Source organism: Carassius carassius, chromosome 43 (assembly GCF_963082965.1).
Source record: "Carassius carassius chromosome 43, fCarCar2.1, whole genome shotgun sequence".
NCBI lineage: Eukaryota > Metazoa > Chordata > Actinopteri > Cypriniformes > Cyprinidae > Carassius > Carassius carassius.
This window is the reverse complement of record NC_081797.1, coordinates 23,678,977-23,695,109: the sequence shown is the minus strand read 5'-3', so window position 1 is coordinate 23,695,109 and position 16,133 is coordinate 23,678,977. Positions and strand designations below refer to the sequence as shown.

Genomic DNA, 16,133 nt, shown 5'->3' with positions numbered 1-16,133 from the left:
AATTTCATGCTCAAAAACACACATTGCAAACTAAAATCCAACACTTATTTTCAAATTACAATAGTACACTAACACAATAAACTACATCTACTGAAACACTGCAAACATGTCTCAATATCAAATTATTATTCCAAAACACTAACACATGTTCTCTTCTAACACAAACATTTAGTCAATCATAGCACAATATCATAAAAACACTAACATCAAATGCATTATTTCAGGTGTCAGGTCTGATCTTATACTGTAAATTGCATTGGTCATAGTATGTGTTTTGTACTACAGTTTGTTTTTCTTTTTGGGTTTTAGTAAATGCATGTATTTTGTTTATTTTGCTGCAGAAATTCAATGCAAAATTGAATGACCCATCTCAGTAGCTTTATAGAATGAACAGTTTATGAATGCAAGAAAACCAAAAAAATATGTACAATAAAGCTGTCATTTACAGTATTACTGTATGTGAAAATACAAAATATACAAACAGGAAAATCCACAGAATGAATAAATAAATGCAATCTAATCTGCCTGGGTCTTCTGCATTTGGCCACATGTTCTCATCCACATCACACCTGGTATCTTCTCTGGCAAGGCTTCTTGGGAAGAATCTTTTGGTATGGCTTATCCTTCCTGGTATTGTTCAGCTGTAATGTCTTGGCATACAGCATCCAGGAGGGACATCTGGAGGGATGATGATCAAAAACCTTCCATCTCAAGACTCAATGGGGTTGAGGAAAGGGGAGTAAGGGGCAAGGAAAAGAGACATCCTTCTCGAATGGGTGTCGAACCAGGCTCTGACTGCTCTGGGAATAGTGGCATGCCACTGTCATATCACACAGGATTGCACTTTTTATTACCTTTAGATTTAACCATTTAGCAGAAAAGCGGCTTACAAATGAGGACAATGGAAGCAATCAAAATCAACAAAAGAACAATGATATATAAGTGCTATAACAAGTCTCAGTTAGGTTAACACAGTACACGTAGCAAGGTTTTTATTTTTTATTATAGTAAAAAAACAGAATAGAAAAGGAATAGAGCAAACTAGTGTTAGAGGTCTTTTTTGCTTATTGTATAATAAATTAAAAGGAAATAAATAGATAGAATACAAAAATATATGGAAAGCTAGTGTTTTTTTAGAATAGTACTATTCCAGAGCTCAAGAATAATAGTTTTCCACACAAGATCAGACCAAAGAGGTCCTTGTTTTCTGTGTGGTCATGTGACTGAAGGAATCTCAACACAGAGTGTGTTTTCTAGATGGGAATAAGCGGAAATGTATACATTTCCATATTTCAATCAGCTCTTTCTCATTAGCAATGGAATAAATGCAGGAGACATATGTGTGTTTCAATTCCAAATATGAACAGCTGTTCAGTATGACTTTAGCCTAGAAGTTAGTTCTAGAAAATGATGTTATCTGATCTGATATTCGTTGTTGCTTGTGTTATATCACACTCACATCTTTAATATATTGTAGACTTTTTAATCAATATTCTGATTTCTAAATATTCTGATATTAAAATTTCATCAAATGTAATGTCAGCACATGTTCTTTCAGTTGTTTAATAAAAGAAAATAAATCTATGTATCTAAAATTACATGTTTTACAAAAAGTGGCCCACTTTTCTTTTTTTTTATTGTCTTTGAACAATTTTGGCAAGCAAATATCATAGCAACAGTCTACCATGAAAGTACAGTCACATTTAAGATGGTTCTGCAATTTTCATGGGCGAAAGATTTTGCAAAAGGTTAGAAAGCTAGGTTTGAAAGAGACTGCACTGCTATACAGTTGACAATAGATATATCAGCAGAATTTCACTAATATTGGCGTTATAAAGCCATAATTGAGTTCTCAGACATTTTTAAAGCATTGGTCATTACATCCATGGATTTACAAATTTTTTTTTTTAGGATGGTAAATTTTTGAAAATTGTGAAAAATTATACATAAAGTCGAAGGATGTTCAAACAAATCCATATGCTTGTACCCTTTCCATAAAATACTGGTATTTAAAAAAATCATGTCATCATTAAACAGAAAAAAAAACATAAAAAAAGTCCAATGCATAAAAAAACTAAACAAAAGAAGACTTAAAGTGCGCAGTTGTGTGATTAAAACGTCTCAGTCCTGAGGTTTCAGGAACACTTTTTTAAGCTGATTATTAGCAACATTGCAGTTGATGTCCTCTTCACTCTTAGTAATTGTGGAGAGATTTCTTTTCTTGGCAAACTTTTTCCTCATACTCTCAACCAAGCTTTCATATCTGCAGAAAAAGCAGATAACAGTCAACGTCTTTGGTTCCTGTACAATGAGATCACTTCCCCCTCATCTTCTGGCCATCTCTTCATCTGTTATGTCAGTTTCTATTCTGCTCACACTGTCGTCCTCTTCCTCTTTGTGTGTGTTCATTAGTAACATTAACTTCTACAAGAGAGTTTGGTGGTCAATGTGTTCAGAGCTCAAAGTTACAGAAATCATAAGATTAATCATCTCAAATACTTCAGATTCCAGGTTGCGAATCAAACACATACAAATCTGTGATCCTGACTGGTTAAAAATTAACACCATTTATGAGCAAGTATCTAAATAAAATGAGTGTTCAGAATTCTTCTGGCTTAAATCCAATTCACGTTTTAAAATCATGCTTAATTAGTAAACTGGAAGCAAACTTATGGTCTCATATTTCATAAAGTTACCTCAACTTCAGGATTGAAGCCTCTGAATGACATTCTGCCATAAACCAAATCCTCACATGGAATGGTACTTCTCTCCTCGATGATATGGTTTCTAATAAAAAGAAAAATACCTAGTTATTTTTTTTAATAAATAATGCATGACAAGATGGCACTGACACATCATGTGTGTAGGATTATAGATATCTGGTTACTTAGAGCTCACATATAATAATGGCTGAATGTCACTGCATTACAAACAAATAAAAGATTCTAGTCTACAAACAGATTCTCCATTGACTCATATTTATTTATTTGAATAAGACTAAAAATAGAAAAACGTTAAAGAATTATACCTTTCATTTAAACACACTCTGCAAACTTAATTTTGTAAAAAGCTCTCTTAAATGTAGATGTTTTATGGAAGCAGATTTTCACCAAACAAGGTAAAACAATCATGCACTGGCAAATCAAAATTAACATAAAAAGTACAAATTATGACATACTAATCCAAAATTGGATAATTGGTCTCAATGTTAAAAACATTATTTTATTTTTTTGTCAGTTTTGGCCTTTTGCATAATAATTATATGTAAATCATAATTCACTTTTTAAACTCTTAACCATGACTTAGTATCTCATGATTTTAAATGAATGAAAGTCACAATTTTGACAATCTTTTTTTGGTCATAATTTACCAAAGCATTTTTTTCATTTTCTTATGTGGCAGACATGGGCTTCTATAGATATGTGTCACACAATGACATTAGCCAAAGGTCTCACTCTTTGGCCTTGAGCTCAGGAAGGTCCAGGAGCCAGTGCTCATCACTGATGATCCTCTTCTCCTCCTCATCCAGCTGCTTCTTCAGCTCTGCGTCCAAACCTCGCTGCATGAACTACAGACATACAGCACCACAGACACACACAGACAGACAGACACAAAAACAGACAGACAGACAGACAGACACAAAAACAGACAGACAGACAGACACAAACAAACACAGACAGACACAAACACAGACAGACAGACAGACACAAACACAGACAGACAGACAGACAGACAGACACAAACACAGACAGACAGACACAAACACAGACAGACAGACAGACAGACAGACACAAACACAGACAGACAGACAGAAACACAGAGACAGACAGACAGACAGAAACACACAAACACAGCCAGACAGAAACACACAAACACAGCCAGACAGAAACACAGAGAGACAGCCAGACAGAAACACAGAGAGACAGACAGACAGAAACACAGAGAGACAGACAGACACAAACACAGACAGAAACACACAAACACAGCCAGACAGAAACACAGAGAGACAGACAGAAACACAGAGAGACAGACAGACACAAACACAGACAGACAGACAGAAACACAGAGACAGACAGACAGACAGAAACACACAAACACAGCCAGACAGAAACACAGAGAGACAGACAGACAGAAACACAGAGAGACAGACAGACAGAAACACAGAGAGACAGACAGACAGAAACACAGAGAGACAGACAGACAGAAACACAGAGACAGACAGACAGACAGACAGAAACACACAAACACAGCCAGACAGAAACACAGAGAGACAGACAGACAGGCAGACAGACAGACACAAACACAGACAGACAGACAGACAGACAGACACAAACCAACACAGACAGACAGACAGACACACAGACACAAACACAGACAGAAAGACACACAGAGAGACAGACAGACAGAAACACACAAACACAGACAGAAACACAAACACAGAGAGACAGCACCACAGACAGACAGACACACAGAGACAGACAGACAGACAGACAGACAGAAACACACAAACACAGAGAGACAGCACCACAGACAGAAACACACAAACACAGAGAGACAGACAGACAGACAAAAACACACAAACACAGAGAGACAGCACCACAGACAGACAGACAGACAGACAGAAACACACAAACACAGATAGACAGACAGACAGAAACAGACAGACAGACAGACAGAAACACACAAACACAGAGAGACAGCACCACAGACAGACAGACAGACAGACAGAAACACACAAACAAAGAGAGACAGACAGACAGACAGACAGACAGAAACACACAAACACAGAGAGACAGACAGACAGACAGACAGACAGAAACACACAAACACAGAGAGACAGACAGACAGACAGACAGACACACACAAACACAGAGAGACAGCACCACAGACATACAGACAGACACACAGAGACAGACAGACAGAAACAGACAGACAGACAGACAGAAACACACAAACACAGAGAGACAGACAGACAGAAACAGACAGACAGCACCACAGACAGATACAAAGAGAGCTGTCACCAGACTCATCACTCACTATTCACTGCAGCACGTGACTTACATCACGACACTCAAAACAAAACATTTCTGATCAAATCTTAAGTCAAAGGTTCACCACTGGATGACATCCTCCTTGGAAGTCCAGAAATATTTGATTTCTGCAAGAATCAAAAGCTTCTCACCTTCATCCGCAGGACATTTTTGGACAGTTTCGCTGCAGCATCCTTCACCATTTTTTCAGACAAAAGCGAAACTACGCGTTATAATGTGAACAAACAGATATGAAGAGCTTTTATTTTAGTAATATGTTCCACATGGGCAGCATAACTACACGTAGCCTAGAGGCTAAATAAATACTGGTCCACGTGAAGTCTGCGCAGGCGCTGTCGAAACATGAGCAAGACTCGATTAGTCGCACAACACAGATCGAACAAATCGGTAGATTCATTATTTATATTATAAATCTAGTCGTGTAATACTGTATTTATGCAACAGTAGTTTAAAACTTTATAAAGTACCGGTGTTATACTTTAATACAGTAATATTTAGTATTACGTTTTTTTTATTTTGTTTCTCGATTACTCATGTCTGATGAGCAACATTAACCCTCTGTTCTCCAGTGATGCCATATTATTTCTCGAAGTGCATCACTAAAAACATTTAGGAAGGATTCTAAATATATAAATAGATGTTGTGACATATGCCTCGAAAACAACGGAATTGTCATGCTTTTTCTTATTGGGGATTTACAATTTACAAGTGGATTTAACATCATATTGTATGCAAAAAGTAATGTTTTTATTGTAACCTTCCCCCTTTAAATACTTATAATAGTCAGTTATAATAATTGAAGATTAATTTTACCAATTTTATATTTGAAATAATTAAAATAATTTTTATAAAATATGTTTTATGTGTATCCTTGTATTATTTAATTGATCGAGGTTGATATGGGATTTAGAAAGTTATTACACTAAAAAAAATCAAGACTAACCCAACTTTCAGTTAACAAAACAGATATTTCAGTAAACAAAAACCAATTTAAAGTTTTCATTTAAGGTTTTAGTTTTAGTTAACAATAACAACGCTCACTGAATTAAAAGTGCTCACACTCAGAGAAAAGCAATCCAGATTAACTTGCAAGAGTGACATTTAATTTCACAGTTGCACAATTATCCAAGATGAATGTAAAATATGTGCAATTAAATCCAAACGGAAATATGAGATAAAAGAACATGGCTCATGAAAACATAAATACAGTTGAACACTCACATTCTCCCAAGTCAAAGCAGGCTTTCCTCATGTCTACAGTGTTCGGGAACTGATGTGTGGATGAGACATAATGTTATGTGTTTTTTTCTGGGTGATTGGATGGTTTCTTATGGTCCAAGTCATGACAGTCCACACTAATGGCGCTTTTCCACTGCATGGTACGGCACGATACGGTTCACCTTTGGGGGGTTTTCCACTGGGTACAGTACCTGGTACCTGGTACTTTTTCAGTACCACCTCGGTTGAAGTTCAAAGTGAACTGTACCATTACCAAAACATGACGTGTAAACTCTGCTGTTCATTGATTGGCTGGAGAGAATCGTCCCTACCTGCGTCATTAAACTTGCGACAGGAAACACAACAGACCCGCTAAATTTAAATCAGCACAGCCCGCGAAGAAACAAACGCAACATGGCTGTTTCATGGTCTGTTGAGGAAGTACAGACATTCCTCTCATTGATAGCCAAGGTGCAGATCCAGTGAGAGCTTAATGGGGCGACATGGAATGAAAGGCTTTTTAAGGAGTCATGCCAGTCGAGGCGGTGCAGCTATAGCGTCATTGGAATAATCCTACCCAATCTAAAGCGATACTAAACTTCAGTGAAAACTCAAACCAAGCTGAGCCGTGCCGTACCATGCCATGGAAAAACGCCATTTGTCCCTATGAAATTCTGGACTCTTTTTAGGAAAAAAATTATTTCAGGTAAGAATCATTATTCTGTTAACTCTCTGAAGTTGAATATTTCGGATTAGGGAATTAATCAAATAATGATTATAGTAAACACAACGACATTGCAGGTGTTTCGGATTATACAAACTCTTGCACCACCAGTTCTTTAAGGGACATGTCTGACACCAGCCCATTTGGAGAGTCTTGTATTCTGGTCAGCTCCTCCTGTAACTGGGCCACTGGCAGCCCAAGACTGTAGCCCAAATCAACAAGAGCCTCCAGCAGGGGCCCTTGATACTGCCGGAGCTCGTATCGTCTCACCGTGGGCAGAGCTCTTCTGCCAGTTTGAAATGCTGCGTCAAAGTCTTCTAGATCCCTTTGGCACACCAGTATGGCACACAAGGTTGGTACCACCAAAATAGGGTTGTGAGAAGAGAGTTTTTCCTGAAGTACCAACACTTTCTGAAGGCCCTCAAGGGCCCTGGAAAAGCGACCCCCACGCAGGAGGTCATATGAAGTTTTTAATTCCTTATGAGTAAAGAACGCTAGAAACGCCTGTGATTTTCGGACACAACGGAGGGAGTACAGCTGAGTAAGATAGTCTCTGAGGGCAACGCGCCGCTCAGCGATGTTCTCCTCTGAGAAGTTGCGTGTCATTTTCTTCCTGGGCATCACAATGTCCTCCATTTCCTCGCTGAAGTCCAGCAGGAGCTCCTGATGAAGGTGGAGGAAGTCTGAGTAGCGTCGCTCGATAGCTACTCGCTCACAGTCGTAACTACCTGAGCGGATCACCACAACCTGGTACACCTGAAGGACAGGGAAAAGCTGTGAACATGTGGTGGAGACAAGATGCTTTGCAAGGTTGTGTTATGTCTGAGGTAAAGGCATGTACAGCTAATAGATTTTGATTTCCAGAACTTTGCCAGAATGGACATCCTGAAGGAGGGGTGTCCAGTTCTGTCCTGAAGATCTGCCTTCATGCAAAGTTCAGATCCAGCCCTTATCAAACACACCTGAACCAGCTAATTATGATATTCAGGAGCAATTATAGACAGGTTTGTTGGATCAGGGTTTAACTCTGCAGGTATGTAGATCTCCAGGAGCAGGATTGGGTACCCATTCTAAAGCAAAGTTTTGATCAAAATCAGACTTGAGTCTGACCAGGATTTTCATGGTTTTGCTCTTGTCATTGAGCATTTGGGTTCTGCCTTTGACACGAAGCAAGTTAAGACAGAGTCCGGTCTTTAGTGCTAAAACACGATCCCCAGTTTCACAGAAAAGGCTAAACCTAGTCTGAGACTTAAATGTAAGCCTGAGCTGTTTCAACTGAAATAAATTTGCACTGACTGATCTTAAAATATATTAGTGCCTTTGTTTTGTCTCAAGACGGACACCAGTTATGTTTTTTCTAAGGCATGTTTATAAAAATTACTTAAATGTCCTAATTGAACTATGGCCTAATCCTGGCTTAGTCTAAATCCTGTTTGTCAAACCTGGGGCCTGTACCATGAAGCTAGATTAGCTGGCTAGTCAGGTAAATTTCAGGTTAGTTTGCACCAATCCTGGGTTTTAGGTACCACGTAAGTGACTTGGCTTTTAGCTGCATTCATTGCCAAAGTAACTTACACTCCACGGCTAACCTGCTCCGAGGCAGGTTATGTTCTGGGTTAGAGATCTCAAACTGAAGCTGGACCAATCAGATGTGAGAGAAGTGACATGTCTGACACAAAGTCACTCGGTAACACTTTAGACTACTATTTCTTACTTACTACCAGTTGCGATTTCTTTAAGACTGCAAGGGAAGCTCGGCTTCCCTTATAATGTCACAAAATTAATGGTCAAATATGTATTATTGTATTAACATTTTATTGACTAAAAATGCATTAGAAAAGGTTCATCTCAAAGACGAGTTCGTTCAGAATCAGTTACATATAGCAGGTCGGCTGACTCGATTTCCTTCTCATACATTCCCGCAGCGTCACACTGCATTTCCCTATTGAAGCCCAGCGTCCATTGACTTCAATGGGGCTGCTTTGAACGTTTTTTTTTCATCGCTTCGAAACTAGACGGTCATTGGATAAACGTTGCGATTATGTCCCGCCCACGGACGCTCAGCGTCTCTGGGGGTGAATGGGGAGTGGGCTGGCCCGGACTCTGAGCTTCTGCGTGATGATTGGAGGGTCTGTCGAAAGACTGCATCTCCTTTTGACTGACAGCGATTCTGTACTATAAGGAATCACTGAAGCTATTCGCGCTCAGTCCCATCGCGGATTTCTCAAGTTCAGTCGAAAAAAAAACTGCTGCAACCTATTTCTTTGATATTTGCTTGGCGAAATCGCTTGATTTTCATCATACATTTCACACAATTATACACCACATTCCTTTGATGACATGAGACAGGTATTTCCAGAGGAGGCCTTCCAAAGTGTCCTGAAAAGTTATGGCCATCACTTTGATTCAGGAAGACTGAGGTCAGAACTTCAAGTCCTGTATTCAGATCAGGACTTGCAGGGTAACAGGGGAAAGCTGTGTGATTACTTGGTGTTTCTTAAAGACATGGAGTTGGACAGTGCAATGCCTCAGCTTTACAAACTGTTCTCATTAGTGGCAACAATTGGAGCTACATCTGCAGGTGTAGAAAGGAGCTTCTCCTGTTTAAAGCGACTCAAGTCCTACACCCGAAACACAATGGGCCAAGGCCGTTTAAGCAGCCTAGCTCTGCTGGCCATTGAGAGGACACTGGTCAAGTCACTTGAAAAGACTCCTAGTTGGTACGACAGCATGGCTGGACTGGCCATTGGGCATACCGGGCATTTGCTTGGTGGGCCGACGTGCTTTTTGGGCCGATATATCTCATACTCATACTTTATTTATTTATTTATTTTTTTAACGGCCCATAAAATTTGTACATCGGCGGCCCATTCGTTTTGTTTTGTTTTGCTTAATTGGCGGCGCTGGGTTTGTGCCGGTGTAATGCATTGGTCAAAGTCAGTGTTAGTTTTTTTTTCTGACAGACCAGCCCATGAAACACGTAGATCAGCGGCCCATTGGCTCTTTTCTTGATTGACACTGGGCTGGCCCAATCACAACTTTAAACGAATGAGCGAGCGGCAGCAGTGTCAGTGTGTATCTGTAAAAAAAGATGGAGAAGAAACGCTAGGAATGTGCAGATAAATAGCGTGAAAAAATAGAACCAGGCCCTTAAAGCAGACACTGTAAACTGTGTCAAAATATATGTTTTCTGACCTTCATCAGCTCCTGTGGCAGATGATGATAGTGAGGACGGAGGATCAGGAGAGAGATGAGAAAGTGTAGAGCCTGCGGTAAGCATAACTACTTTCAAAACACTTAGGCCATGTCATGAGTGTAGATTATTTCCACATCTGCATAGTTGACGATTACCGCAATTCACTAGAAATTTAATAAGAGGCGTTTGTAAACCATGTTTTCCGCCAAAATAAAAGCTTGATGCAGTTTGCGTCAAAATAAAAGATCATGTGCTTATCTCTTTCAAGTATAGAAATTGGTACAACTAATTAAGAAAGTTTCCATTATTTTTTTGTGCATTTGTTTTACAAAATATGCCTATTACTGTCATTGGATTAATATTATAACTATTATTATGTATAGGTGTAATGTAAATAGACACTGTAACTAAAAGAGGTTTGAATTTTTCTTTGTTTAATTTGCACACTGAATATGGGTTGGAGCTTTTAATTTTGAACTCTCAAAGTGCACCAGATTAATGAATTTAACATTAAAATGCACAAAATTTTCTCACGGGGGGGGCATGCCCCCGAACCCCCCTAGAAGGACTGAGGACACACCACCATAGTTTTAACAAAAATCCTGTAAGAAACACGGGTATTGCTATGCCAGAGCCGCTTATAGCTCGTTTTAGGATTCACCGCTTTGGATATAATAAAGTATAAGTATAAAGTACTACTACGGTAGCAGCTTTGTTACAGCCCACTTTTTAGCTTATATTGGAAATGAAATATGCATTTTGTTTGCTTCTATATGTTTAACTTTTGATTATGAAATGTTTGTTAAATTAGTTCAAATGTGGGCAGAATAAAATATGCTGTATTAAGAAATGTTCTCATCTGAAATAAACATTGTAAACAAGTTGTGTCGTGTATTTTACAAAGTTTATGACTACTTAACAGACAGAATACATTAGTTATTGATTAGCTAACTGTTACTTAACATAATCATAAAATTATGTTATATAAATATTACATACTGATTAGTTAACTTATCTTCCTTAGTAGTTAACAGTAGTGAGTTAAGTCTTAATGAATAATCACCTGTTAGTTCTTCAATAATTCCTTATTAGTTATGTAAGTAAGAAACAGTAGTCTAAAGTGTTACCAGTCACTCCAGTTTATCTTGCTCCAAATTAAAGGTCACTAATGCTAAAAAAATAGAAAAAGTCTGGCTTTAATGATAATTACTGAGTCATTTTATGATTTATATAATTACTGTGATTCATATTATTATTATTATTTATCTTTTACACAAAAGCAATTTTAGTTTAACAGTTATTAGAAATAGTTTATTTTAAATAAATATTAATGTATACAGATCATGTAATATAAATAAGCTGTAGTATCAATAGATTGAAAATAAATTAAAATAGATTAAAAAATAAAAATCTGACCTTACATGCTTGAGTCTCTATCACTATATATTTTCAAATGTATAAACTAAGTGAACAAGTTTCAACTGTCTCTGGACTGATAGAGCAAGATCATTTATTTTATTTGTCCTCTTTCATGTTTCATATGACATTTAAATTTGTCATATTCTTCAATCTCTTAACCTTTAGTTTTGGATCTCGCTGGGTCTCTCGCGAGAAGTAAATCAAACTTGCTTTGTGTTGCAAGGCTCGTGATTGGCTGTTCGCCAGTGATGTCACAAATTCATGTGCACGCACTCCACAAACTCAGGATCAAAGCTGGAGTTGACAAAGAAAGTTGATGAACAGCATCATGGTACCAACAAAGCCGGATTGGAGAGGTTTGGTTTTGTCAACTCAAAACTAATCCTGTAACTCTGAATTTGTTCAGCTACCTTCATGGTACAGGCCCCTGGTCTATAGATATGTTTTTTAGTCTGTGCAGCTCTGGACAAGACATTAAAGCAAAACCAGGCTTTAAAAAGAGCATATTTACATTCGTTTAGAATCCTTTTCTGTTTTCAGTATAGACTCAGACTCAACTTTCAAAGGTCTTGGTCTGGACTCAGACTCAAATGAAATGTGGTTGCTTGTAAAAAACACTTGTAATAGTCTTATAAGTTAGTTATCAAATGTATTTTCTTTAAGGCTGATCAGAGCTTTTTAAGTTAGTTACATAATAAAAATGTTGACTGGTCTGTTTTAAGGGTGTCCAGTCCTGCCCCTGGAGTGCTATAGTCCTGCAGAGTTTAGCTCCAACCCCAATAAAACACCTGAACATGCTAATCAACATGCTAGTATCTAGCATGACTACATAAAGGCTACGGTTAGGCAACTGGGACAATGTCACAATGCTAAGACTGTATCTTAAGAACTAGTTTGACTAGCCATTAACCAAGAGGTAACCAGTCTTACTTTTCATTTTCAAATTAGACCAAATATACCATTTTATATAACTGAATATCAAAAAAGTTATGAGGAGTCTTGAAGAAAAAAAAAAGGATGACTTATAAGACTAGTCTATGTAGTTTATGCACCTAGTCTACAACGCTACCCTAAGTTAGTAACATTTTCAGTAATGGAAATTCAACCTCCCCTTTAGGTTCGGAGAATATTAATTTACATGTTTGCAAAATAAACTTCATAGAATGTTAGTAATTAGTTCTCCAAAATAATAATCAAACAAAACCATATCCTAACTTTAGCTGAGTGACCATCCTTTATCCAAAACAAGTGAACTGCAGTGTTCAAATGAAAAGTGGAGAAAAGGGGGGAAGTTAAATAACGTGTGGCCTTTGTGACGTCATACAAAAGTCAGAGCAAGTTATTACATTTTGATTAAAGATAATAATGAATCTCTTGGAACAAGAACGAAATAGAAAATAGAGTTTGATTTGATGATTACAGTTATTTCACTATAAGCTGTGACTTACCACATATTTGGAGATTTTCTGATCGATGATTCGCGTTGTAGGGATGTCAAACAGAAGTTTAACGCTTCTGAACTCCTGCTTAACGGCTCTCCAGTGCTGCTGCAGTTCAGCTGTGGTCAGACAGGAGGCGCTAAAACCCACACCTGCCTCTGCAGCTGTGAGGAGAGACATGAAGCGAACACACAGTTCTACACAAACACACAACCATTACATTCTGCTCTCATAATGTCTGTTGCAACTGACTTAAACTCACCATTACTGGAAGACTTCTCCTGCTGAGGCGAGGAACCTTCAGGAGCTGAAGAAACTTCTTCTTTAGCGTCCACTGCCTTGGTGTCATGTGGTTCTAGTTCTTCCTCCATGACAAAACGCTCTAATTTAGCTTCCTGTAAATTAATTTAGCCACAATTCACCTAGAATCAGCATCTCAGACAACATTTTGGTACAGAAGTATGGAAGATAAGGCATACAATTGCACTAAACTATGGATTCAAGAAAATATGACTCTGAATATACTTGATTAAAGGGATACTCCACCCCAAAATTAAAATGTTGTCATTAATCACTTACCCCCATGTTGTTCCAAACCCGTCTTCGGAACACAATTTAAGATATTTTGGATATTTAACACTGTCAAGGTCCAGAAAAGTATGAGAGATATCGTCAGAAGAGTCCATCTGCCTTCAGTGGTTCAACTGCAACGTTATGAAGCGACTACAATACTTTTTGTATGAGAAGAAAACAAAAATAACAACTTCATCCAACAGCCATTTTGGAGCACATGAGCTGAACACAGGTAGCTTATGCTTTTCTGTGTCAGCCGCGCCACATGGATACGTTTTCTACATATATTTACGCTTTGATTTAGACAAAAACAGCATATCCATGCAGCGCGGCTGACACAGAAGAGCGTAATCTGCTTGCATTCAGCTCATATTCTCCAAAATGGTTCCACAGTGATGTGAAGAGACACAGATGAGACAAATTGTTGAATAAAGTCATTATTCTTTTTTTATTCGTGTTTTAAATGTATTCTCGTTGCTTTATAACGTTACATGTGAACCACTGATTGCAGATGGACTATTCTTACGATGCTTACTTTTCTGGACCTTGACAGTAGCTGTGTTTACATGGACCTTACTAATCCTAATAGGACTAGAAGCACAATCAGAATAAAAAAGTCACATGTAAACATGTCAATCGGATTGAATTGGCCAGATCCGACTAAAATTTCGATTGCATTGTAAGGGGTGGTTTATTCCTTTTGCAATCTGAGCGAGAGGACATGACCAGATTGAAAACCGAAACTGGAAAGTACTGCGCATGCCCAGTGGCATAGAAATAACGTAATGACGTATGACGCGTGGAACGAGCTGTTCTTCCTGGTGAATACTCTGGGAACTCTGTATATTCATGCAGTGTGCGCATGCCAAAAGAGTAAAATAGTGACATATAAACGCACATACTGTATCAGCCCGAACACTTTATTTAGCGTTCATGTAAACACTACGTTCAGATTCGTCAATCAGAAGGAATTCGTTCCGAAAGTGTCCATGTAAACGCACCTAGTGTAATTTACTTGGCAGTCTGGGACTGTCACAAGCCTCCTGGTTTTCATCCAAAATATCTTAAAGATGAACAAAGCCTTTACGGGTTTGGAACGACATGGGGTAAGTGATTAATGACAACATTTGTCATTTTGGGGTGGAGTATACCTTTAAGACTATTTAATGGAATTTCTTGCATTAAGTTATTCTAAATATTATTGACAATCATATTTTACTTGTCATCTAGTAAATTGACATTAATATATCTAATATATATATTATTGCTCCCAAAATCACAGTCACATGGCCCACACATGTAATGATTATACAATATGCATACTGTATTATATTATACTGTAACTAAACTAAGCATATAACTGTAGATAGATGGGGTGGCTCAACTTACCCCAATGACATCTTGTCAAGATATTTTTGAAACAAAAGAAAAAAAGAAGAAGACAGTTCTGATTATGGAACTGAGCATTTCCTTAAACATGTTACTTCTCCTTCAGCACTAGCAGACAACACTGAGCAGAGGATAATAACATGCTGGAAGCTTCTACAACAGTTCTTTCTGATGAAAATACATTTACAAATGTAAGCAGATCCTAACGTTTCACAACATCAGTCATATCACATTCAGTAAGGTAAAAAGACACACTTCAATTCAGGTCAGGTGGTAATTACAGCACAACACACTGGAAATAAGGAAATATTGACCCACCTGTGCAAATCGAAATCCTCTAATCAGCTCAAACGGAATATGATCTTAGGAAAACTTTAGCTTTGTTGGATTTCTAGAAGCGTTCAAGTTCATGTTTTTCTGTTTCAGTTTTTCATGCCGACCTAACTGAACTTTGTTCTTGAGGAAGTGAAACCTGAAAGAGGGAGTGTCTTTTTTTCTCACATTGCATATTCTGCCCATTGGTCAGGTTTTAATGCAGTTCATCTATACTGTATAGCGAAACACTGACAGCCACTGCATCTTCTGTCCTGAAGCTGAAGTCTGTGAATGATTTGCTCCAGAGATGCTGGTTCATTATAGCAGGTATGTTTAAATAAAGAGCCTAATGTGGGTCACTTCCTCCCACCACTACACCACCAGCACCTATGAGCAGCTGTGTGAGTGTGTTTGATGGTTAATGATGCTTTATGTTATGTATTTGTCCAATAGATGGTGCTGTACAGTTAAATTACATGGCAGACTATTCTGACAGTGATAATCTATATATATCAAAATAATCTATATACAGTACAGACCAAAAGTTTGGAAACATTACTATTTTTAATGTTTTTGAAAGAAGTTTCTTCTGCTCATCAAGCCTGCATTTATTTGATCAAAAATACAGAAAAAAAAATGTAATATTGTGATATATTATTACAATTTAAAATAATTGTTTTTAAATGTATTATACTTTAAATGATCATTTATTTCTGTGATGCAAAGCTGAATTTTTAGGATCATAATCACATGATCCTTTAGAAATCATTCTAATATGACGATTCATTATCAAAGTTGGAAACAGTTCT

General features: G+C 37.7%; 1 protein-coding gene and 1 pseudogene across 3 annotated transcripts; both read right to left on the bottom strand.

Moving 5' to 3' along the window:
* Positions 1-2,070: 2,070 nt before the first annotated feature.
* On the bottom strand, positions 2,071-5,625 carry LOC132124658 (M-phase phosphoprotein 6-like; annotated as a pseudogene).
* Positions 5,626-6,154: 529 nt separating this feature from the next.
* On the bottom strand, positions 6,155-15,714 carry LOC132124649 (sorting nexin-20-like). 3 transcript variants are annotated; one of them, XM_059535767.1, is made up of 5 exons: positions 15,328-15,714; positions 15,010-15,130; positions 13,310-13,442; positions 13,057-13,211; positions 6,155-7,749 (listed from the first exon to the last, which is right to left on the bottom strand). In XM_059535767.1, the coding sequence occupies exons 3-5, from the start codon at positions 13,416-13,418 to the stop codon at positions 7,081-7,083; spliced, it is 933 nt and encodes a 310-aa protein (XP_059391750.1). In that variant the 5' UTR covers positions 13,419-13,442; positions 15,010-15,130; positions 15,328-15,714; the 3' UTR covers positions 6,155-7,080. The 3 variants fall into 3 exon arrangements, with proteins under 3 accessions (XP_059391750.1, XP_059391749.1, XP_059391751.1); XM_059535766.1 differs by lacking the exon at positions 15,010-15,130; XM_059535768.1 differs by lacking the exons at positions 15,010-15,130; positions 15,328-15,714 and having other exon boundaries at positions 13,310-13,517.
* Between the last annotated feature and the right edge of the window lie 419 nt (positions 15,715-16,133).

Excerpts from the sequence above, each read along its gene's own strand:
- LOC132124649 (XM_059535767.1), bottom strand. The coding sequence starts at position 13,418 with ATGGAGGAAGAACTAGAACCACATGACACCAAGGCAGTGGACGCTAAA. Across the intron at positions 13,212-13,309 it reads GGAGAAGTCTTCCAGTAATG|CTGCAGAGGCAGGTGTGGGT; the intron begins GTGAGTTTAAGT and ends CTCTCCTCACAG. Across the intron at positions 7,750-13,056 it reads AGAAAATCTCCAAATATGTG|GTGTACCAGGTTGTGGTGAT; the intron begins GTAAGTCACAGC and ends CCTGTCCTTCAG.